The sequence below is a fragment of the Perca fluviatilis genome, chromosome 16 (assembly GCF_010015445.1).
Source record: "Perca fluviatilis chromosome 16, GENO_Pfluv_1.0, whole genome shotgun sequence".
Classification (NCBI taxonomy): domain Eukaryota; kingdom Metazoa; phylum Chordata; class Actinopteri; order Perciformes; family Percidae; genus Perca; species Perca fluviatilis.
In genome coordinates, this window is record NC_053127.1 from 21,144,704 (window position 1) to 21,170,140 (window position 25,437).

Here is a 25,437-nt window from a genome sequence, read left to right on the forward strand (position 1 = left end):
TAATTTAACCTGGAATTAAAAGTTTTGCTGACAGTTTGGACAATTATTACAGTATGTAGTATGTGACCTAGATCTCAACTACATTTACAAGCATTGTTTTTGCTACAAAACTTTGATCTTTTGATTTTTACATTAATGATGTGTGTATACTGTTTAGCCAACAGGAGCGGTATTTAACAAGAAATGGATTTGCATCATTTATAGCAGAACATTTAGCTCACAATGTTAGTCTTTTAATAATTTATTCAAGACTCTGGACTGTGTCATTTAAAACATAATCAGAACAAATCACACATACACACACTTGCCTAATCCCTATGTGTACCTGACTTTGACAATCATGACTTTTGAACACTAATCTGAATAACTCCTTTAAGTAAGGATTTAACTCAAGTTTTAACACTTAACTTCAAACAAGGACACACACACACACACACACACACACACACACACACACACACACACACACACACACACACACACACACACACACACACACACACACACACACACACACACACACACACACACACACACACACAGAGAGAGAGAACAGCAGGATATATTTAAAAATATCAGTAGAACAGCTAAATATATACAGGTTCTCCCTCCAATGACCATAGCAGTGTGCATTTCTATGTAAAGGCTTCTCATGTGATGGGGGGTAAAATCTTCTGAGTGCTGATGATGTCACCGAGCTTCTGTTTTATTTTCACAAAGAGACGCTTAAACTCCAGACCGTCACCCTGGAAAAACAGAAACACATCAACATCTATCTTCTACCGGTCCAGGTTGTTTATACTGTTATCTTGTTTAGTTTACATTACATGGTTTGGACCAAAGGAAAAAATACATACATGGTTGTCTTTTAGTTTTGGTACATTTTGTCTTTAAACTAAAACGTTTTACATATGAAACAAGAAGTGTAAACATGAAGTCATATGGACTGACGGATAAAATCATTGATTCAACAGTTTTGGAAACTGTCCTGCTGCATCTTCAGCGCTACATGGACCCACACTAGTTTGTTTTTTTTGGTTGAAAAAAACCTAATGTCCCTTGGCATAAGTTGCCATTTTATCATCTCTCAATTAGGGCTTGGTCCAAATATTCTAATATTCGTTCAATGGGTAGGTAGCTTTTTTGATTTTCAATTTTGGGATTTGAATATTCGTGTTTTTTTTGTTTTGTTCTTTTTAAATGTGCATACAGACTGAAATATAGGCTACTGTGCTGTTTTGTGGTATTAAGCAGCTGGCTAATTTATGCAGCGCTGTCGTCCATCTCAGTCAAGAGCGGAGAAATGTTGAATTACAAGCAAGCAGTCTGATGTGTGTAGAGGTCTGTATGGTTATACTGTAGCAGCCTTTTTTTTTCCTTCAGTTGATTTGATAAAGGTAAAGATGGTGCGACCATTCATAACACTAATGCTCTAGTGAGGCACTGGCTGGCAGTCAGAAATTTTGAGTTTTAGTGGCAATTAAACTTTTGTCTCAATTTTAATGGGGTAATTGACTTGTTAGAAACACTACATATACCATTTAACTGACCTTAGACAGTCTGAAGTCCAGCAGCACTCTCTGATTCATCTCTAGCAAGTGGACTTTGAAGAGGAGTTTGTTATTGCGTTTGTCCAGTGTGCTCACCATCACCTAAAAGGCAGAGAGAGGTTCATTAAAGTCAAGCATATTATGATCTGAAGCAGCTGGATAGGGCTTGTGTGTAAATCCAGGTGTGTGTGTGTGTGTGTGTGTGTGTGTGTGTGTGTGTGTGTGTGTGTGTGTGTGTGTGTGTGTGTGTGTGTGTGTGTGTGTGTGTGTGTGTGTGGCATGACTGCGTGGTGCAGAAGATTTTTTATTTACCAGTAGTCAGAGTGTATTTAACCTCTGTAATGTTCTGAATCCTGTACTGTTGAGCACAGATGTACCTGTTTGGTGCAGGTGAGTTTGAAGCCAAGTGACAGGCCGTCACAGGCGTCTTTCAGGGCCGATAAGGAGACGTCGGCATTCACAGTGGTAAAGAAACGCGTCATTCTCCGCACTAATCTCTGCCACGGCGACTACACACAGAAAGTAAGAAGGAGTCAGCATTAAGGTAGGATTTCATAAAAAGTACATTTTCCTTGTATAGAAAAACAGAAGGAAAACAAAAAAAACATGGCTGCTCTTTCGTGAGCCTGTGTTGCTGGAAAATTCACACACGTTGGGAGATATGTTGTATAAAGAAATAGGGGTGCAAGATATACCGACTCAATATCGTTATTGCAATATCACGTTGCGCAATATTATATCTAGGGGTGCAAGATATACCGACTCAATATCGTTATATCGCATTATCATGTTGCACAATGTTATATCGAAAGTGTCGCAATAAGTATCATGCAATATTTTGTTTATTTTGTGGGGCGCTGCGTCCCGTCCGTTGGCTGTGTGGCTTAGTTGTGGTTGATTTAGAGCCCGCTTGAAACGCTATAATGATCATGTTTCATTGGCCAGTTACCGTGCCACTTGCACATGTTGGTACACGTCAGCGAACGGGTCCACTACGTGTCAAACCCTATGGAGTGTACCACGTGTGTGCATATTTCAACAGATTGACCGTGTAAGTGAAGAAATAGATAGAGACAGCTAAACGAAACGAATCAGAGAAGCCAAAGAAAAGTTGTGTCCTGTTCTCTTTATTTATTTATTTTATACTGTACAACATGTCCTGTTCTGTAGACATGGTTGTTATTTATTCATGTTGTACCAGTCCAATATGACTGTCAGTAGAAATAAACTTTGGGTTGTAAGAAAACTTGTTTGTTTAATATGTTATGAATCTACAGTACAGGCCAAAAGTTTGGACACACCTTCTCATTCAATGTGTTTCTTTATTTTCATGACTATTTACATTGTAGATTCTCACTGAAGGCATCAAAACTATGAATGAACACATATGGAATTATGTACTTAACAAAAAAGTGTGAAATAACTGAAAACCTGTCTTATATTTTAGATTCTTCAAAGTAGCCACCCTTTGCTTTTTTATTAATAAAGGGATAAAATTCCACTAATTAACCCTGACAAAGCACACCTGTGAAGTGAAAACCATTTCAGGTGACTACCTCATGAAGCTCATTGAGAGAACACCAAGGGTTTAAATTGTATCAAAAAAAGCAAAGGGTGGCTACTTTGAGGAATCTAAAATATAAGACATGTTTTCAGTTATTTCACACACTCTTTAAACCATATGTGTTCATTCATATTTTGATGCCTTCAGTGAATCAAAATCAATAGTAAGTGAAAATAAAGGAACAAATGAAGTAGAACGCGGTGGTCAAACTTGGCCTTGCTGTACTGTATTTTGATAAGTTTTCCTGTAACTTTTGTAATTTTACATACGTTTAAAAATATCAAAAATAATATTGATATCGCAATATCACATTTTGTCAATATCGTACAACCCTATAAATAAATTACAAATTGATGTAGCCCTGAGTATGTGAATTACCTGACTTGCTCCCGGTGTGCCCAAGAGCTGACTACCCAGCAACATGTGCTCCGGCTTGGTCGGCTGAGAGAAGCTGACTTGGCCATCACTTTGGCCGATTAACAACATGGCTTCCCAGCCACCTGCCGCAAAATCAGGCTGAGAGCTGGAAAACTGCATCCTGTCATCACTGCGGAGGGAGGAACATGGTTTTAGGATTAATGGCAAAAGAAGAAACACACATTTTAGTTGAAATAAGAAAGACACAAAGCTGTGACCTGTTGGCCCGGGATATGAGTCCCACATCCGGTCGAAGAAGTTTGTTTCCTCCTGAGCCCAGAGGTGGTTGCTTCACACCTGCAGAAAAGACACACAAACATCAGTCCGGTAACATTAAAGTTAAAGTTAATTTGATTGTCTTATACAGATATTGAAACTTGCCTTGAGTAAACCAGCGGTCTTTCTGTATGTCTGCAATAGTGATGCGTGCATCTGGACTGGGCAGCAGTAATTTGGACAACAAACCTGAAGAGAAAAGTTGAATAAATAAAGCTCAGAGATAATGTAATTTCTTTTTATTAAACTATATTTAAAGTCTTAATTTGGGAATTACTAAGAGGCATTGGTTGTATTTTCTTCCAAGGAGGTAGGTATGTCTTCTTTTGAAGCCAGTCTGAATACTCTTGACAGCTCTCACTGGGCTGGTCCCATGGCAACTCTGACAGAAGAAACAACACAAAGACAGTGACAAAACATTTCCACACATGTACTGCATACAGACAGTGCTGCTGAAACAACCTGAAAGCGCAAAGAGAAGAAATATCTCAGGAAAATCGCAAATCAGCATGTGTTACAGTGATACATTTCTTTCCAAAGCTCAGATCACATATGAATTCTTAAAAATGGTCAGTGTTGTTAACGATAAGTGTTGTATTTTTTAAATAGTTCAGCTCTTTGTATAATGTACATATCTAATTCAATAAACATGTTTAAAAGGTCCTATGGTATGACAATTTCACTTTATGAGGTTTTTTAACATTAATAGGAGTTCCCCCAGCCTGCCTATGGTCCCCACGTGGCTAGAAATGGTGATAGGTGTATAGCGAGCCCTGGGTATCCTGCTCTGCCTTTGAGAAAATGAAAGCTCAGATGGGCCGATCTGGAATCTTGCTCCTTATGAGGTCATAAGGAGCAAGATTCCAGATCGGCCCATCTGAGCTTTCATTTGACCCCCCCTTTCTCTGCTTTGCCCACCCAGAGAATTTGGCCTGCCCATGACAGAGAGACATCATGGCTTTCAAACGAACAAAGTGGCAGTTGGTCAAGGCCACACCCCCACTCTCCACCTTGCCCCCCCTCTCTCCTCCTCCATAGCTACAGACAATGGCACATACTAAGGAAAGCTCATTGTGGGACTGGCTCTAGTGGCTGTAATTCTGCACCAAGGCTGAATTTCAGGAAAGAGACTTCACATACAGTACTAGGAGACCCTAAGGCCTATATAAAAGCATCCAAAGAGCACCCTTTCTTTGGGACCTTTAAGTCTTCTTACCAGCCTGACTCTTTCATTGTATGTTAACTATGTCTATAGTGTGTTATGAAAGAAAGACCCTGGATCTAATCACATACCTGCTAAGATCTTGTAAGACAGTCACTGTCGCCACTCAAAACCTCTTATTACCCGTTTGTTTGGTATGGTTATCCTTATGTTGTTTTTTTCAGGTGGTTTATAGTACGAAAATTCTATACCAGTGACCTAGTGGTTTTCAAAGTCTGCCCCCGCATTGCAGCATTATGTAATACAAATGTTACAAATTATAATCTTCAGAATACAAAATGTATTGTGTTGTATTGTACTATAGAAGTTGGTATGATATTGTGTTCACCCCCTGTAAACACAGACATTGTGATCGTACCTCCAGCCAGCATGGCAGTGAGGACAATCCCACAAGCCCAGATATCTGCCGGCTGAGCTTTGTACTCTGGTTGGCTGAGAAGCTCTGGAGCCACGTAAGGAAGAGTCCCACAGAGTCGATTCAGAAGACGTTCTCGTCCTTTGAACCGAAACATGGTGGCCAGGCCAAAATCTGTAAGCTTCAGGTTATCTAAAGGTAGAGGACAACAGCAGATGATGGTTATTTCAAAAGCAAACCACAGTTATTCCTTCTACACCTTGATACACATTGTATTAACTCACCTTTGTCATCCAGCAAAATGTTCTCTGGCTTTATGTCTCTGTGGGTGAAGCCAGCACAGTGGAGGTATTCCTGCAAAAGTGCATCTGAGAATTTAATAACAGTACACACAGCAGCAGAAAGTCAAATCAACACACAGATTTGCTTCACTCACCACAGCCGCCATTAGCTGCTGGAAAAATTTATGAGCATCTTTCTCCGCCATCCCCACATCAGGCTCTGAAATAAAACATTTTAATAACCTGAATAAATGACCACCATCCAAATACACAACGACATATAAAATAAACATAATTTCTAAAAAGCAGCAGTACTTTCATAAAGTTTTTTTGTTTTTGTTTTATTGTCCCTGTGGGGACATTAGGTTGCAACAGAAATCACAAGGTATTTTTGACAACATTAAAACAAGAAAACAAGACAAAAAAGACCATAACATGTAGACATCACTACTCATAACATAGACCAGGGCACTCATGCATGGCGGGGTTGAGTAGGGTTGGAAAACAAATGCATGTCCTTTGTTCATAATAAAAACCAAAGCCATTTGAGTTAGTGTGGATGTTTTCTATATTGAGGGTTTTGCCAACTTTTCTAATCCAATATTTGTATCATGAATATAAATGTAAATTAAACCCAGAAAAGAACATGTAAAAGTTAGGTATCACTGGAGAGTTTTATTTGTGGGTCTTAAATCAAATACCTGTGATTCTTGTCATTACAGGTGTTACATTTTGAGAGAAGATTGAATGATGAAGTCGTATAATGGAGACTTTAATCAAACCTTTACACTATCAGACTTTTAAAATCATTACTGGTCACACTGAAAGTAGCCCTATGTTTTCCACCTGCAGTCATCCATCTCACCGATTCGGTCGAACAGCTCTCCTCCAGTACAGTACTCCAGGAAAAGGTACATAGTTACACCTTCCTTCCGATGGCCAAAAAAACGAACGATGTTGGCGTGGTTGAGCATCTACACAGTAGCAAATGTCACTTAGTGCACATTTAAACATTTCTGGTTAAATAACAGTTTAAAAAGTTAAAGCTAACGAACAGAATGTGCATATAACATGTAAAAACATGCATCATGTATTGGTTATAATTGCAATGTGGGATTGTCAAAACTAAAAAGCTTTAACAGTCATTTGTGCTACAATAAATTCTATGTAATGGACAACTTAATTACAGAGGCAAATTTCTCAACAACATGTCCCTTACTAGCAAATGCACATCCCTTGTATTTGAACTACTCTGAAGTGCCATTAAACCCAGTGTTAATTCCTCTTTTATTCTTTCACACTTTAAGTTATACTAACTGTACTAAAGGTGAATGACCTACCTTATGGACGCAGACTTCCTTCTTTACATTTTCAGCACACTCTTTAGCCTGAGAGGTATCGATCACCTTCACTGCTACCGCCTCCTCTGTCTGTCTGTTCACCAGCAGCTTCACTCTGCAGCCATAAAAAAGATGGATGTGATCACGAAATAGGTGAAGTCTGATGAGGCCTTTTTAAGATGTCAAAAGTTACAAAATGTGTGCTGCTAATCAGACTTCAACATTTTAATGTATTAAAGATATTCTTGTGTTAACTGGTAAAGCAAGTCCATATTTCAAGAAAAAAAATCAATAGTGGAGGTGCTATGTGCGGTCAGCAGCAGCAGATTTACTTTTAACTCGTACAGTAAAAAGATACGTTTAAGGTTAGATTTGTTGCATCGCATGGGCAGGGTCACACTGACAAACTAAACTGTACTGAAACTGTTACAGCTGCAATAAATAATTACCTAACCCAATTTTGTGTAAAAAGTCTGTACAATATGTGAAAGAACGTGCCATTGATTTTACTAAAGATAATTCTTACTCTCCATAGGCTCCTTCTCCCAGTGTCTGAACAAGGTCCCAGTCTTGCACAAAAGGCACAGCCATGCTAAAGACAGAAACTTGTCAGGCTGTCATAGAAAAACAAACATGTATTTTCTAGGCTAGTACTTAAGCACATTGTATTTTACTTCAGGCAGATACACCTACGCAGTGTCTGCCCACCGAAACCATTTTATCCTTCAAATTGTTAAACTGTAACGTTGTATGTGATTACATGCACTGAGCTAAATCAACCGGAATAATTTGAAAAGCAAGATTTTGTCAACTCGTAGTTAAATAACTATCTTACATGCACAGCCTTCCTTAGCCAGCAGCGTCTCCTAAGTATAATCACAAAGATTCGACAAACTTCTTCATGTGTCTTAGGCAGTGACAACAGTGGATAGCACAAATTTGGCGCGTTGTTGTTTACTGCGATGGCGATAACTTCCGCCATGATCGTCGTTTCCGGTCTGATTTTGCTTCTTCTTCGTGTGTTTTACTTATGTCTATGGTTTTACTTCCGTCTTTGTCAATGCACTTGCGTGCTGCATTATCGCAACCTACTAACCCCTAACCCTAAATACTGTCTATGATTATCGCCTCCTCCTAACATTTTAAAAACCACCCTTCCACAGAAAAAATCCTCCCATTATTGACAGATTTTTTTGTAGCTCTTTACCGTATATCATCAAATTATAATATAATGTAGATCGTGCAAACTCATGATGCGCACAAGGTAGGATAATAAAAAGGTAATATACTCATAATAATAATAACAAATATAAAATGCCAAAACCTTCATGTGCACAATCCTCTAAATTTAAAATGGTAGAGTAATTTTACAAATAATAAGTACATCTGCGTCTGGGTCTTTTCATTTAGCCTAAATGGACGCAGTGGTTCATGAATATACAAAAATTACCTTTTTTGCAATGATAAGAAATGTTAAAAGTTCGAGTGAGACCCTGCTTAAATAGCTAGGCCTTAAGTGCATGCCTAAATGTATGGAAGCGTAGTGCTGCCACGCCTGAAAAAGAAAAACGTATCAGTATCATGAAAAGTTTATTGTAATAAGCTGTTTTAACAAAATATTATCACGTTATTACAACATATGAACTTATCATTTTATAGCCTATTTTTTTACAGTTACTGGTTATAACAAGAAAATGATCTTGTTATTACAATATAGTATTTATCACATTATAACATGAAAAGTGTCATGTTAAAACAATAAATTATCCTTTCACGTTATAACGTGATAAATAGTATATTGTTATAATTTGATAAGTTTGTATGTTGTAATAACGTGATAATATATTGTTAAAACATGAAAAACTTCTTGTTATTACAATAAACTTTTCACGTAATAACGTAATACTGATACGTTTTTCTTTTTCTGCCATGGTACTACGCTTCCGTATAATGTGTAAAGCTCCTACAGAATATATAATCACATGCCCCAAATTGTTAGATGGAACCAGTAAGGGTACCTTTGTATAAGACAATAGCAGTAGTGTAGTTTGTCCAGAGGGCGGCACTAGAGGAGAGGCAATTTATGTCCTGGGAAGCATGAATGTGTACATTTCATAGTAATCTTGACTATCAGATTATGTAGAGTGTAAAATTGACATTTTGGACAGAAAGCAAGTCAATGCAAGTTTTCAGAATGTTTTCCCTTTAGAGGTTATTGTAGTTACTCACTAAATTTAGATAGGATCAATTTAATTACAAATGCCAGGTTGATAGAATACAAACCACAAAACAATTGGGATTGGTTTGTTTTATAACAACCTGTGTGTAGGAACGTAATGTCTGTTGCGTAGACATCAAGAGGGCTTACTAATAGGCTACTTACAAGATTTTATTTTATCACAAATCTGTGTTTTGCAATGGAGAACAAATCATGATAAAAAAACAATGTTGAATGTTGAATAAAGTATTTTAATTTGTACTATGTTTTCGAGATTGTAGTAAAGTTTATTGTGTTTACCTTATATTCTTTGCATTGAAAACAACAATATATATATATATATATATATATATATATAATTTTTTTAAAGATTATTTGTTGGGCTTTTCCACCTTTAAATTTGACAGGACAGCTAGGTGAGAAAGGGTAGAGAGAGGGGGAAGACATGCAGGAACTCGTCACAGGTCAGATTCAAACCCTGGACCTCTGAGTCGAGGCATAAACATCTCAGTATATGTGCGCCTGCTCTACCCACTGATCCAACCTGGCCACATGTTTTATTTCTTTTTGTAAACATGTATGCATTTACTTGATTTATGCTTATCCGGATGAACTTTATATGTCAGAGTGCTTCAAGTGTTTTTTCCCCTCCTCTAGCCTTTGAGGTTATTTGTCTTGTGGCTTTGATGGGAAATTAGTCACAGCGAGTCTTTTACCAATTTCCAGCTATCACATTGGAGGTGGGACGGGGGGGGGACGACAGAGCTTATTGGTGCATATAGACAAGTGTTTAATCATATATGCAATGACTGCTTGTTTTATACACATCCTGAACTATTAACATGATCCAAGAATGGAATGGTTTTAGTCTAGTTAACCTATTTTTGGATAAAAGAGGGCAACTGTTGTGAGTCTGTTACCTCTGGTGCCCCTGCTAATCCATCTACTCTCACGTCATCGAAATTACTGGAGCAACTGTCACAATAATATGTATACTGTATATTCTAGTGTGTTTCATTTAAACTCACACAGGTCAAGCCAGTAGATGACAGGATGCAAACCACAAAACAATTGTGGTTGGATTGTTTTAAAACAAAGAGTATTTGCAAATGAGTCTGAGTAAGTAACTGAACAAATGAAGGAAGAGTGAGGTCTAGTAGCTAAGGGTCAGGGAGAGCTACAGTGCAAACAATGTGGTATGTGGTAAGAGTGTTCAGTCAATAATTAAATCAACGTGTCAATAAGCAAAGCTCAACATTGCCTGCAGGTTTTGGGAAATGATGAAAGTTGGTTAGTTTCACAATTACTTAGTTTTTTTTATCCAACATGTGACCATGTATGTACACAGTGTGGAAAATACACAACCAAAACTGGCCTACTTAAGGTCAGGCCTATTTTGTGTGATCAGGACACACAAAACCGAGGTTTTGATTACTAATTGTAGCTAATTAAAGGTACCTTCCTTATTTCTACATTAGTCAAGTTTATTGAAACGGAATTATTTAAATATCCCTGGCGTTACAGTAAGGTCTAATGCTATGGTCAATATTTCTGGGAAATGTTTTCTTCTACACATTATATTGATTTTCTTTTATTTGTTATCAAGTTAATAAGTACCAGGATGGTCTTTGTTAATCAAGTCCCTCTTTCTGAACATCACTGCCCACTTTACAATAAATGTAGGGCTCCTGCAACATCCTCTTATTTTTATACTGTTCCCTGGTTTAAGTTTCAACATGGGATTTTCCATCCACTGGAGCTGGCTTGCTGCACTTTCATGTCTCCTCTGTATGGGTGAGCTAGTTTTTCTTACTAAAAGATAAATATATATATATATATATATATATATATATATGTAATTTTGACATTCCAAATGTCCATGTGGTTGTCCATATATTTATATTTACTGTACAAGTCAAGCTGAGTTTTTGTAACATAGTTTAGGCTACAGTTAAGCAATGTGTAATTAGGTAATAGTTTAGGGATCAAAATAACAATAATTCATACGGCAATTAGCAATTTAAAACTGCGACTGAAAACAGTTATTAAAGTAAAATTGCAATAGAAAACATAATCCAATATTTTGTCTCCATTGAGAATGTTTGCTTTCTGAAACTGGTAATGTGAGATGGATCGTCAATTTTTAAAAGCTATCATCTAGACTTTTCTTCCAGCTTTATATAAGATACTTTCATGTTCATACATCCTGCTTATAGTGCCAACTTAAAATAATCAAAATTTTGTTTTCATCAAAGCGCCTAGTAGGCTATAGCCTACTAGGCTACATAATGATTAAACTACTCAGCTTGTGAAAATAATGTGTAATGGCTTATGTGGCTCAGGAGCAAGCTTTCTAAAGTCTGAAATTCTAGTACATACATCTCCCTAAAACAGTCTTTTATTTTTCAGGAAATGAGGTTCGGTGTGATTGCACGGAGGAGAGAATGGAAATTGTAGGAGGTGATTACATACTGACCAAGCAGCTGAAGATAGGCAGCATGTTGGTCTACCAGTGTCCTGAGGGCTACTATCCATACCCGCATTTGACCCGTATATGTGAGCTGAATAGCATCTGGAAACCAGCGCCCAAAAGATTTTTCCCTCAGAGATGCAAGCGTGAGTGATGTGACGATAATGTTTCTCACTTAGCAATAGGTTGCCTGCACTACATGATTACTCAGATTTTGTTTTGCAGGTGTTGAATGCCCCGACCCTAATGTGATGGAGTATGGAAACATCTTCCCTCCTCAGGAGAAGTACTTTGTGGACAATGAGACCACGTATGAGTGCTACTCTGGATACAGATTGCGTGGCTCCTCCAGACGTGTGTGCTTATCCAACGGGAAGTGGAGTGGCTTCACTCCCATCTGTAGCCGTGACAGTAAGTCATGAACAGCCAGCTACTTTCTTTCTCCCTCTGATTTCCTTTCAAGTTTGGGATACAATCTCATTTGTGACTCTTTTATGACTTATCTTTTGTCTTGTTACCACAGCAGGGGATTCTTGTGCTGATCCTGGTATCCCACCTGGCGCCACAAGAGATGGGAACGCATTTGGAATTGACGACAAAGTGACTTACAGCTGCAATGGCGAACTGTTTTTGGTGGGGTCGAGTGAGAGAGTGTGTCAGGAGAACGGCCACTGGACAGGCAAAGAGCCAGCATGTTTCTGTAAGACAGATACCTACAAATAGGCTACTGTTGACATTGTGTGTTTTAATCAAAGTTTTGCCATGAAAAGCTTTGCTGGGAGACTCCCAGCAAAGCTTTTCATGGCAAAACTTTGAATATTGACTCCCAGTCAGGCTATTCACAATAGCAACTAATGTTTTATTTACTTATCCCTCAGTTTTTATATCACAGTCTGTACGCAAGTAAAGGTCAGTTTATTGTACAGCTGAGTCAGTATCTGTGGTAAACAGATCAGATGAAATAATCTGCCTGTTTACAAAAAACAGATTGCATGTTGAAAGTCACCTCATATCCATACCTTGGTGAATCCAATGTTTCAAACTTGAGATTGGACATTGAACATTGAACATGTGAAGCACAAAAATAATGTATAACAGCCACAGCACACTTTATTGAAGCAAAATATCTTAGTTCTGTGTGTTTTTTGCAAATGTCCCGTTTTCCTTCTATTTATAACAGCCAATCGCCTTCACACGCTGGTCCTTGCTGCTGCTACCTGTAACACAGTTGGCCTGGTTCTGATCAAGCATTACCCAGCCCTTGGTTAATTTTTACTCGCTCTGAGCTCTTGTATTTTGTAATCTCTCAACAAGTTCTGGTTTTACTCCTAGTGTTGCTTCTTATAAAACATAGCCGCCTGGACACTGGTGTGGGATCATGTCCTACCCACTACTACTGATTGATTAGGCAGGTTGGATCTCCACATGCACTCTGAGCACTCAGTAAGAGTCACTATTCCAGTGTAAAGGACACCCACCTGTAAGTTCTGCCTGAAACTTCTGATAACTGAATCTCAGTCTCTGTGGTGATGGGCGAATTTCTCCCATCTAGTGGTGAAATTGTATTTGACAACCAACTGAATATTACTTTCTAGCCCTTCCCATTCCGAACGCGTTCTAACTCCTATGGCGGCCGAACCCGAAATTAGCTCTTAGTTTTTCCATCGTTTACACGCAGCTTTTCTAGCCACTCCAATATTAACTTTGGTCTTGTTGCTTTGCCTGTCGCGTTGTCGTTTTAATTCTCTTTTTCGCTTCCCTGGCAAGTAGTATCCCCCTGGCATTCGTCACGGTGCCACGGAGGTATGTCCCTCTTTGCCTAATGTATTTTAAAGATGGAGGCGCAACATGCCGGCCGTCATTCGAGCAACTCGCTTGTATGTATTCTGAATGATTCTAAATGTCAGATTCTACGCTTACGAGAATACTTTGATTAATTGGTGGAAGTAATTACACATGAATGAACACATATTTGTGAAAGAACAAAGTTTTTTTTGCTAAGAATCAACTCAAAAAATTACACAATGTAGGTTTAAGTATCACTTCACTCTGTCACAATTACTTCTGTTTATGTGGCTTTTGCTTCTTGCAGACAAACACACCTATGATACTCCATTGGAGGTTTCACAGGAATTTGGCAGTGCGATCAAAGGCAGCCTAACCACTTTAGAGCCCATTGGTAAGTTCCTGTAACTAATCTGATTATAAGCATGATCTAATAGCAATGCTATATGATCATTTTTGCTATTTCAGCATGTTTTGTTCAAGAGGTAGATCATTTTGTTTACAATAATAATGTTTATCATAATTATTATATTAATAATTTATCCCACGTTTGGTTTACATTTGGCATATAAATGTGTACGGCAAAATAACAATTTTTGTTGTTGATTCTTCAGATGACACACAGGAGGGGAGAAAAATCAGGATTTCAAAAAATGGTACACTTAACATCTATATCGCAATGGATATTTCTGCGAGCATCGAAGAAAAAGACTTCAATAAGGCAAGAAATGCTGTCACAAAACTTATAGAAAAGGTAAGAAACAAACAGCTTTCCTCTTGATAAAAAAATGAGAGACAAATTAGTTTTATATGTTAAATGTTTTACAGTGCTTTTATATTGGAGAGGGTGATCGCCACAGAATAGCCTCACTTACAATAGAAATCTTTCCCCAAAAATACTCTGCCTGTGAACCAGCCATGTGCCTGCTCATTCTGATCAAATCCACAGCCAATCATTACAGTAACAGACAAAGATTTTGTGATGAAAAATTTCATATTGAAGTAAAATGATATTTTGGGAGAAATTGAGTTGTTTAATAAATAAAAGCAGACAATTTTATAGTTTTATTTTGAAATAAAAACTTTATTTTTTTTAAATAGAATTTCGTTATGCAGGGGAACAGAACAGACTCAAATGCAGAGCTCACAACAAAAAAGGTTTATTAGTGATTTGGGGAAAAGGGGGAGTGGGGAGGCAGACGCCAGGAATGGGGAAGCAGCAGAGGGAACTGGGTAGAGAAACTGGAGGGTGGATATATTCAGGGGAGCCTCGGGAGAGGCACTGGGGCTGGATACACAGGGGAGCGCGGGGAAGCTGTAGCCAAGGTGCAGAGGGGGAGACACTGGGACTGGAGAGCAGAGGAGGCGAGGAGAGGCTGGAGCAGGGTGCCGGGGGAGGGGGTCCGTGAGGTGAAGCCAGCTGACTGGAGACAACGGTCAGAGATGGAGATGGTAACTGAGGAAAGAGGGTGAGTGAGCGTTTAGGCAGCAGATCAGAAAATAACATGCGCTTCAGAAAGAGTGTGTTAGCTTTGAGTTTCACCAGGGTGACTGGAGCAACGATCAAGCAGAGATGGTCTGTTGAGCCAGGGTAGAAATACTGGTCTTGATTGCAGATGAGAGGCGATGGTGATGATGGGATGGTAACCAGGTGCGCTCAATCAGCTGGCAGCAGCAGTGGGAGGGGGAGAGCAGAGTAGGCACAGAGAGAGGCAGGCCAACAGAAAGAAGCAGGATGATGCATTGGATGATGACATTTTATATGTAATTTATTGCTCTTTGGGCCTCCATACTACTGAAACAGACATTTTTATTTTTACACTTTTTTAATACTGCAATACTTTTTTATTACTGCAATACTTTTTAATACATTTAATACTGCAATACATTTTTATTGCATTAACTTTTTCAATGTGACTGGCATAATACTAATTTGGACTAATGAATTTCACTAAAGTCATAAACTGTATCATGTTTATGGTGTGAGCTAACATATGAAGCCCCATTGTCTGACACACTTTTAGAACCATAGTTGGCACACTGTGCACAAAACATGTACAAACATGATACCACCCCATTTGGCTACCAGCACAACAGCCCATTAGAAGTAAATTATATTATACATTACACATCATAATCTTGACTGATGTTTTTTGGCGCAGTTCCCTTGGCTTGTTGTCAGTGCACACTACGGGATTCTCTTTCTGCTGATAAATTAATTATTGACAAAATAACAACCATAAGCAGTTTCATACATAAGGAGGTGTTGCATCGACAAAATATTTCACAGCAGTTTGACAAGTTTGCATGTGTTTACAAAGTTGTGTCAAAAGTTACAATACCATAGTTCATCCATCATGTATTTAAGTTATTTGCTTTATGTCTCCGCAGATTGCATCCTTTACTGTGACTCCAAACTATGAAATAGTCTTTTTCTCCTCTGAAGTTTATGAAGTTGTCAGTATTCTTGATTTTTTGGATAAACAAATAACACTAAAAGCCATCCTGACGGAATTGGGAAATTTTAAAATAGGCGGTAAGTAATATAAATCAGAGATATTGTTTGAAAAACAACATGAACACAGCTTGATCTATGTTTTATCTATGATCTGTGTGTGTGTGTGTGTGTGTGTGTGTGTTTTGATTCAAAGAGAGAAACACTGGAACAGATCTGAATGGCGTCTTTACAAGATTCTTGGAGCGAATGGCTATTATAAAGCAACAAGTTGGAGAAGAGCGTTTTAAGGAACATCGTCACGTCCTTATCTTTTTTACAGATGGTAATTTCAGCCACTTGGTATATTTAATTACGTTAGAAGTGCATCTGCTAATTTCTTTCACAAAAAGCATATTATGGATTTGAATATTCAGGCTGCAACTACACTATTTAAAGAAATAATTCAACAATTTGGAAGAGTTAGATGAGAAAATGGACACCAAGTATTACAGTAATCTTCTAATCTAACTTTTAGCAAGAAAACTAATAAATGTATTTCCCATATTCCTTAAATATTCATCAATTCACCACTTAACTATTAGTCCTGCAAATTTGTTTAATTTAGAATTGATGTGCATTCAAAGCAGCACTAAATTAAATGTATAGTATGTAAAGATGCATCTTATATAAAGTATAATTAATATAAACTGAATGCAGTAAAACAGCTTTACATTTTAAATGTGGTGCCACGTATATCATATGTTGTGTAATGATGTTCCGTATAAAGCTTCTGTACATCATTGCAGGTGCTTATAATATGGGCGGATCGCCTGCACCCACTGTTGAACAAATAAAGAACATGGTATACATGAACCAGACAGGTTCTCAATCGTATCAATCAAGAGAAGAATATCTGGGTGAGTTTTATTTATACACATGCTATAATGTCACTGACATTGCATTGCTATGCAATACTGCGTAGCTGGCAGCTTGAACAAAATGTTTGGTCGCACTTTACAGTATTTTTTATGATACATTAAAGGGGTGATAGAATGATTATATAGGGTATTTCACACTGTTCCTTAAGGGCCGGGACACATCAGGCCGATTATCGGCCGTGGGACAGTCTGGCGAGGTCAGTGACTCAAATCTGTTCGGTGTGTCCCGTGCCGTCGTCCGTCTGGGGGGCTGTCGGCGTTCATTTTGGCCGACCTGACATGTTCGGTCGGCGGCAGGGCCGTCGGGGCTCAACCGGAAATGACGCGCGTAATGAGGTGACTAGAGTCTCTCAAAATCTGACGAAAATCTTTTAAACTGACTAAAACTTTGTTGAGCTGAAATGAAGACAGATTCGGCAACTGCACGGCCTATTTCTCGCTTAAAATGTTCTCAGAAACATGTTTCAGTGAACTATTTTAGTACAATATGAGATCGTATTCTAAACGGCCGCCATGACAGTCAGGCTTTGAATATCCGGAGAAAACAAACCCATGTGACGCGTCCGTCCAATCAGCTGCCGGTTTTCATTTCTTGGGCAACATTACAGATTAGCGCCGCCTGCTGTTATAGACATGTATTAGGTCTCGTCTCCTCTCCTCTTTTTGGTCTGTTCTGTGGCAGTTTTTTGGACCTCGGGGACGCGACTGATCATATCGACGGGGTTTTCTGTCAACAGTCGGCCGTTGGCTATATGTGTCCCGGCCCTAAGGTCTCCTAATGGGGTATGTAACATTGGTTGGGCTGAAAATGGCCTCGTTGATATTTTATTGGCCCTTATGCATCCCTGTGTTTTGGCCATATTTGTAACAAGCTTTTCTTCCAAAGATGGTATGCTCATAAATATTTAGATGAGCTGCGAGCTGATTGGTTGAGTGAATCCCCATACACACACATAAGAGAAGCGACAGAATCTCATATTCCAGTCACTGCAATGTTTCATTACCAAATTCACTTCTGAGACTTTTCTAGAAATCAACTATATAAAGCTCAAATATGGGCCGTTTTACAAAAATTCATGGCTAATTGCAAATTTGGTAAGACGTGTCGGACTTTAGGAGCTCCACACAGTCTGACGAGAAAGCGGCAGCCTGCTGGGCTCCATACCCACGGCAAAGTCACCCTTTGTGGATACTGCACTACCGGGGCTCTGCGGCCGGCTGCCGGCATAACTATGATATATTTACAGTTTGAATTTCGTCACGGCACTTATATCACAGCTACCCCAAGGTCTTACAAAGCTAACAAAAGCTAACAGTCCGATTTGAATTTAAGGCATTTTTTGTGAACGTCGGGGGTCTTGTTAGGAGGAGCAGCTAGCTAGCTATGTGTCCCATTCAATACTATGGGAAACGATTGCGGCTAGCTAGCTACACTTTCGGCATAACTATAGTAGTTACCGCGCTCTCAGTCACACACCGGCCATTTAGCAGGAAGAGGGGAGGGAGAACAGCGAGCTGCAGGCCCTGGAGCTCTGTCAGGGCAGCAGCGTTTGGTAGTCCAGTCACCCAGAAAGGGTGAGTTTGCGCGGGTATTGAGTACCGCGGGCTGCCGGGCGTGACAGAGCTCAATCGAGCTCACAGCAGGCCGGGGTCTGTGAAGCAGGACAGGCAGGGTGGCGATGTAGCAACCCAATGTGGCAACACCGGCTGCTGTACTCCGACACACAGTCGGACAAAATTTGCAATTAGCCATACATTTTCGTAAAACGGCCCATATTTAAGCTTTACATTGTTGATTTCTCGCATAAAAAAGTTTCAGAAGTGAATTTTGTAATGGGATAGCAGAGATCTGCGCGACCTAGATTCAGAAGACTACCTGATCTCAGGTCAGTTGTGTAGCCTATGTAAATGTTGGGGCGTGACCGTTCTCTTAATACATCCATGGGCGTGACAAAGATACAGGTCCTGGGATGTTGACGTCAACTTCTAGCTTTGTTGAGATTCGCCCATTTTCAGCGGCAGTTTCAAAATATGAGATTTTCATAGTAAAGGGGTGTCAATGGGATTTTGAGCTTCTATGTATGTCCTATTTACCCACCGAACTGTCGTTATTCAACTATGACAAGGTAAAATCGGTTTTGCATTCTATCACCCCTTTAATAAGACGTAATGAGTCGTGCTTTTTATCAAATTAGACCAAAACTAGAAATAGTGTGGTCTTTATTAGACAGAAAACTAATGCAGTTATACCAGTACATTACCCTACAGACACCATACACCTAAATTATGCTTTAATTAGAAACTGCACGTATTGCCATATTAAACCCAAAATATACTGTACTTGGACTCTGCTATACCAAATTACACTCTTATTAGAAACCAAATTTCGGGCAGAGCCTTTTAGTGCAATTTGTTGCTAATTAGAAGAAAACTACTGTTAAGTCATGTCATATCTGGTCGCTACTTCACACAGTCACTCATAGCCTGGATGCTCTCCCTGGATGCGCATGTATTTTATATATATATATATATATATATATATATATATATATATAATACATGCTTCATCTACGCTCTACTCCAATACTGGTTAAGACATCTGAGCATTTACTGCCATGTCACTATTCGACCGCAGTAACATAGCTATGGAAGCTGCCAGGACATTGCATCTTTATTTCCCAGTTACATCTTTATTAATGGGTAATTAGTGACACATTAGACCAGAACGGTACAATAATCTAAAGTGAGATTCATCTTTATTTCCCACTGTTAGATCTTATTAGACTTTCTTAGAAGGTAATTTGTGACACATTACATAAAAAATGACTAATTGATAGATAAACACATGTGGTATTTTAACAAATGTATTGATTGATTGAATAAAGTGCCACCGAGTGTTTTATGGCAACAAAAGAGAGCCTAATTTTTAATGCTATGTTTCATTCTATTACAATACAGACATTTATATTTTTGCCATTGGAGCGGAGGTCTTTGATAGCGACTTGCAGCCCCTCGCAACAGGTCCAACCAGTGAAAGGCATTACTTCAAAATGAAGGACATTGATAATTTACAAGAGACCTTTGATGAAATTATTGGTAAGTCATATTTTGAAATTGAAGGAAGAATGCTTAATGAATCTGGTTATACATTAATGTTATTTCTATTCGTACATAAACTATGTATCTTCACCCTCTAATTTGATATGATGAAAACTGGAGACAAGAACATGGTTCTCTTGTTTCATACGGGGGCAGGCAGAACCATCACTCTTGATCTGTGCCTCTAGCTTGACACCACTATTAGCAGGGATGGACAGATTTGATTTAGATTTGTCCCAATAGACCACATACACAGTATATATACAGTACATACTGTATATGTCTTTGGTGCAGACTGAAAAACTATTACCATTACATTTTGTATAGACATTCATGTTCCCCTAATGACTTTGGTGATCCGCTATCCATTACCATTACATTTTGCCACCAGCATTTGACATTTGTGTAACTTAATATGTTTATTTTTTATAATGTCATCTGTTTAAGATACTAAACCCCAAATAACTTCTAATGTTTGTGTTTGTAAGTCACCGTGTAATGCTTAATTTTAACCTAGAGTTTAATTTAAACTGAGATATATAAATCACAAATATATTTTATATTGCATTTAAGCAACAATGATTGGGTTGGATTTGTTGGGTTTTTATGCAGATGAAGAAGAAGTTAAGGGTCTATGTGGTCTTCACAAGGACTATGAATCAATACATAAAGGCAACAAGAGGCAAATGCATCCATGGTGGGCATCCATTACTATCAAGGTGAATGTTTCAGTATTTCATTTAACTTTATAATTCATCTGTGGAATACGTTTACAAGGCTGACAATGTCAATCTCACCATCCCACCAAAATTAGTGGAATATACTTTTCCACTGAGGAATATGTGGATTAGTGACAACAGAGCAGAGTCAGACCATCAGTTGTAGGATTTCATGAAAACAGTTAGTTTTCTATGTTGTTATTTTTCTTTTTCTTTTTTACAGTGTTGTGTTATAAACTATATTATATATTTATTTTCCTAATTTAAGAATCAAGGATTGCCAAGGGACTGCCTTGGCTCTCTGGTGACCCCGAAGTTTGTCTTGACTGCCGCTCACTGCTTCACATTTGAAGATTTACCTGAGCACGTCAAAGTTGTTATTGATGATGGACAGGGCAAAGGTAATATTAAATGTTTATTTAATGTCTGCATGTTTACTCATGCCATTCTTCTCCAGTTATCTGAACATGTCATATGCCTATGCTTTAGCTGTTAACAAAAATAAGTGTTACAATATCAAGCTACGTTATTTGTTTTGGTAATGAATAATTTTGAAGTCAAAACCTTATTATGACTAAACGTATCTGTGATCCACTCCTAATGACAGCAACAATATTACAAACTTGATTGTGTCTCTTTTACAGAGAAAAAAATTAAATCTTTCAAATTACACCCGGAGTACAATATCAATGCTAAAGTGAATAAGGGTGTGAAGGAGTTCTATGACTATGATGTGGCTCTCATCCAACTGGAGGAAGATGTTAACATCTCCAGTGCTGCTAGGTGAGAATTTTTGTCCTTCAAACACCGTCATTCATACTTGGATTTGATGTTACATTTTCATTGATGCCAGGGGTTTATTAATTAAACAGACACACACACACACACACACACACACACACACCACACACACACACACACACACACACACACACACACACACACACACAAACATGTAACCAGCTAAAACTCTCCCCTTGAGAAAATGGTACAAATGTTCTGTTAAATGTTTTTTACTTGAAACATCATCCTCTCCATGTTATGTTGTTTGTGGTGTCTCGTTCAGACCTATTTGCATACCTTGCACCCAGGAGACCAGTGATGCTTTAAAACTGGTTGGTGAATCCACCTGCAAGCAACAAGGTAAGGTAATTCTAGAGCTTGGTTATCATAAATACCCAAAAATTATTGTTCGCTAAGCCTCACACCTATAGAAATAAAATTGATTTTATTTCTAATAATTCACATTTCATATTCATGTAAAATATTTAGGCCTCTAGAGCCTGATGTAAAATGTACTGAATGTTCTCCTAATACAGAGGAAATTCTGTTGAAGAATCATCTTGAAAGTCTCTCGTTCCTGAATAAGAAACAAGGGACGACGGTAGTTGTCAAAAATGTCACTGCTAAGATGGGCGACATTGTGAGTTTTAAATTACAGTAATGTACTGTTTTTATAAATTGGCTGTGTCTATGTGTGTGTGTGTGTGTGTGTGTGTGTGTGTGTGTGTGTGTGTGTGTGTGTGTGTGTGTGTGTGTGTGTGTGTGTGCGTGCATGCATGCATGCATGGGTGCGTCCATGCGTGTGTGTGTGTGTGTGTGTGTGTGTGTGTGTGTGAGAGAGAGAGTGATGTATGTATGCATGCCTGTTTTCTAAAATATATTTCCTCATGACTCATGTGCTTTCTTCATTATTCACGTAAAACCTCAAATTTACTTTAGTCTATGGTTCTTCTTTCCAATTCACCAATGCAGAGAGATGACTGCATCAAACATGCACTAGGGGCCCCAGGCATATCAACGAAAGATCCAAAGGAGGTTGTGACTGATAACTTTCTGTGCACTGGTGGTCAGACTCCTATTAGAGATGATATGTCATGTAAAGGTATGTTCCCTCTATTACATTTATAAAAGTTATTTCGTTACTTAATGAGGAGCTACTATTCCATAAACATCTCTGAGCTGAGCTAAGCAAAGGTCATTTCACAAACACATTTTTTTTTAAAGATTATTTTTGGGCTTTTCCACCTTTTTTGTGAAAAAATCAGGGATTTTTTTTTGGCCATATCGCCCAGCCCTACTTCCTACTAAACCAAAGTATGTCAGGCGGACCCACAGCTGACAACCATGCAGCTAAACTAATTGATGTGGTGGAGACTTGGGGACTGGGAAAGTTGCTGCATGTGTCAACAACAATGTACGCAACATTGTGGCTGCTAACTCTCCCAGAAGGGTGGACTTGGACTTAGTCAGCTGATTTTTAACTGTTAATAAGCGGTTAACACGGGCGGGCTATCGGTCAGGGAAAGAAATCTAAATATGCATTAGGATAAATAGATGTAATATTTTACTCAAACATAAAGTCCTGTGGGATTGAACGTGTTGTTTGGCCCTGAAGCCCAAGTAGTTGCGTGAAGTCACTACCTTAATAATCAAAAAGCAAAAGGCTATGAATCTGAACAAATTTAGGTATTGCCCTTCTCCAGCTGACCATCCCCAAAATGCACCAGAATACAGGAAATCACATCTATCAAATTCAAAATGTTCTGGGGGGGGCACCCCCAGACCCCCCCTCGCCATTTGCACCCAATTTTGCACAAACAGAGTAGGGGGGGAGGGTCCTTATGCATCTGTGCCCAGGGGGACAGTAATTCATAATCCGTCACTGTATTAATACATAACCTCACTGTATTAATTTATAATGTAACATTAGCGTGACATTTGTGTCAAAAATCGTCAACCACAGGTGACTCCGCGTGGTGGAAGTGGGGGCCCCAAATCAAATTCTGCTTAGGGCCCCCAAAAGGCTCGGGACGGCACTGCCCTTTGTAAATGTGCAAATATGTGTCATTAGCCTTTTGAGTCTCAGTCATCAGTGAAAGTTCTTGTTTGTTTTCCAATCTTCATGCGTGACGGAAAGTGGGTCTGTTATTCTTTCAAGGAAGATTTTAGTCTACATGCATTTTATATACAAAAACATGTGCAACAGTGGCACAGACCAGTAACTGGGACCCTTTATTTTGGAGGTAACCGTGTGTGTGTGTGTGTGTGTGTGTGTGTGTGTGTGTGTGTGTGTGTGTGTGTGTGTGTGTGTGTGTCTGTGTGTCTGTGTATCTGTCTGTGTGTGTCTGTGTGTTGGGACAGGTGACTCTGGAGGTGCTGTGTTCAAGAACTATGAGCATCGCACAATACAGGTAAACAGCCTTTCTTTTCCATGTGTCCAATATTATATCACAAATGAGTGACACCTGATGACAAAGGGAAAATAAAACTCCATTAAAATAAATGAGGTCATGTAATTTGACCATGTAAGTTCTTGTTGACTTTGTAAAGTAACCAAAGATTTCTTTCACAGGTTGCATTGGTCAGCTGGGGAACCACGGATTTGTGTGGGTTGGGAGGAGGTGACCTCCATACACGTCAGACCGCCAGAGATTTCCATATTAATCTTTTCAGAGTTGTTCCTTTTCTCAAATCGATCCTTGGAAATGACACACTTGACTACGCACCACTTACGTTTTTGAAAAGCTAAAATGTATTTGCATACTGTAATTTGGCATTCTGTAAACACTAGCTTATGTGATTTTGCTACTGATTTAAAGTTTTCTCAGACGTCATGTGCTTTCACAATAAAAAAGATTACATTTTTCTCATGAAAAGCATACATAAACAAACATGTTCACAAAAAAGCATGTCACATTCCCAAAATATCATGTACAGTCATGCAAATAGTCATGTAGTTTATCATTATTCAGTATTGTCAGTGGTCAATCAGGATGTAAAGAAGTTAAATAATCAGTATAAACCTGCGTCTTGATGTTTTTGAAAAGCATCCAAATTGTTAATACCCTGGATCAGTGTTAGCAATGAGACAGTGAGACAATTTAGTAATACTAGTGTATTAGTCGTATATTTCGGTCCTTATTAACAATTTTCCAAAAAGATATATAAAAATATGAAAATAAAGCATTAAATTAAAAGGGAAACAAATAATATTAGCCGAAAAGGTGTAGGCTTAAGATTGGTGTATACCGACCATTTTTATATATCATATTCTAATAGACAACTCTTTCAATACTATTTAAATGTGTCTACCATTGTGCCATAATGAGCATACAATGCTAGCTATCATTTAATATTGCTGACTGTTAGAGCATTGTGCCCAATGTCGCAAAACCATTGTTTACTGTATGACAATATTGATCAAATATGATTTCTGTATCTTTATTTGTCAGGTAGTAAATTCACTGGTTCAGCCAACATTCCTGAAGTTATTCAACGACTGGTTTTGCTTATATACAAGTGAAGATATTTTAATATAACTCATTGACATTATAATGCAGACATACAGTATCTCACAAAAGTGAGTACACCCCTCACATTTCAGTAAATATTTCATTATATCTTTTAATGGGACACCACTGAAGTAATTACACTTTGCTACAATGTAAAGTATTAAGTGTACAGCTTGTATAACAGTGTAAATGTGCTGTCCCCTTAAAATAACTCAACACACAGCCATTAATGTCTAAACCGCTGGCAACAAAAGTGAGTACACCCCTATGTTAAATTCCCATAGAGGCAGGCAGATTCTTATTTTTAAAGGCCAGTTATTTCATGGATCCAGGATACTATGCATCCTGATAAAGTTCCCTTGGCCTTTGGAATTAAAATAGCCCCACATCATCATATACCCTTCACCATTCCTAGAGATTGCCATGGTTTTATGTCGGTTAGCCTAATAGCTGGTTTGATTTGCATTGAGA

General features: G+C 38.5%; 2 protein-coding genes across 3 annotated transcripts; one reads left to right on the top strand and one right to left on the bottom strand.

Annotated features, from left to right (window-relative positions):
• Positions 1–225: 225 nt before the first annotated feature.
• chek1 (checkpoint kinase 1) lies at positions 226–7,989 on the bottom strand. Of its 2 annotated transcripts, none has more exons than XM_039777237.1 (14): positions 7,841–7,989; positions 7,532–7,597; positions 7,006–7,120; positions 6,531–6,639; positions 5,821–5,885; positions 5,669–5,738; positions 5,388–5,576; positions 4,085–4,189; positions 3,913–3,996; positions 3,750–3,828; positions 3,493–3,661; positions 1,928–2,059; positions 1,551–1,652; positions 226–746 (listed from the first exon to the last, which is right to left on the bottom strand). In XM_039777237.1, exons 2-14 carry the CDS (start codon positions 7,594–7,596, stop codon positions 651–653), a joined length of 1,380 nt encoding a protein of 459 aa, XP_039633171.1. In that variant the 5' UTR covers position 7,597; positions 7,841–7,989; the 3' UTR covers positions 226–650. The 2 variants fall into 2 exon arrangements, with proteins under 2 accessions (XP_039633171.1, XP_039633172.1); XM_039777238.1 differs by having other exon boundaries at positions 7,532–7,619.
• Positions 7,990–10,861: 2,872 nt separating this feature from the next.
• LOC120543879 (complement factor B-like) lies at positions 10,862–24,931 on the top strand. The gene is made up of 18 exons (XM_039777239.1): positions 10,862–11,017; positions 11,633–11,839; positions 11,919–12,104; positions 12,217–12,393; positions 13,786–13,872; positions 14,093–14,232; positions 15,870–16,014; positions 16,130–16,258; positions 16,722–16,832; positions 19,812–19,949; positions 20,565–20,671; positions 20,940–21,072; positions 21,316–21,454; positions 21,738–21,814; positions 21,991–22,094; positions 22,427–22,556; positions 23,816–23,865; positions 24,027–24,931. Exons 1-18 carry the CDS (start codon positions 10,960–10,962, stop codon positions 24,201–24,203), a joined length of 2,295 nt encoding a protein of 764 aa, XP_039633173.1. The 5' UTR covers positions 10,862–10,959; the 3' UTR covers positions 24,204–24,931.
• Positions 24,932–25,437: the final 506 nt, after the last annotated feature.

What these genes read in the sequence shown, in the direction of transcription:
- LOC120543879 (XM_039777239.1), top strand. Translation starts at nt 10,960, where the DNA reads ATGGGATTTTCCATCCACTGGAGCTGGCTTGCTGCACTTTCATGTCTC. An exon ending in GGGAAATTTTAAAATAGGCG is followed by an intron (nt 16,015 to 16,129) that starts GTAAGTAATATA and finishes TTTGATTCAAAG; the next exon opens with AGAGAAACACTGGAACAGAT. An exon ending in CCTTATCTTTTTTACAGATG is followed by an intron (nt 16,259 to 16,721) that starts GTAATTTCAGCC and finishes ACATCATTGCAG; the next exon opens with GTGCTTATAATATGGGCGGA.
- chek1 (XM_039777237.1), bottom strand. Translation starts at nt 7,596, where the DNA reads ATGGCTGTGCCTTTTGTGCAAGACTGGGACCTTGTTCAGACACTGGGA. An exon ending in CATTTTGCTGGATGACAAAG is followed by an intron (nt 5,577 to 5,668) that starts GTGAGTTAATAC and finishes CTCTACCTTTAG; the next exon opens with ATAACCTGAAGCTTACAGAT. An exon ending in AGACCGCTGGTTTACTCAAG is followed by an intron (nt 3,829 to 3,912) that starts GCAAGTTTCAAT and finishes TCTTTTCTGCAG; the next exon opens with GTGTGAAGCAACCACCTCTG.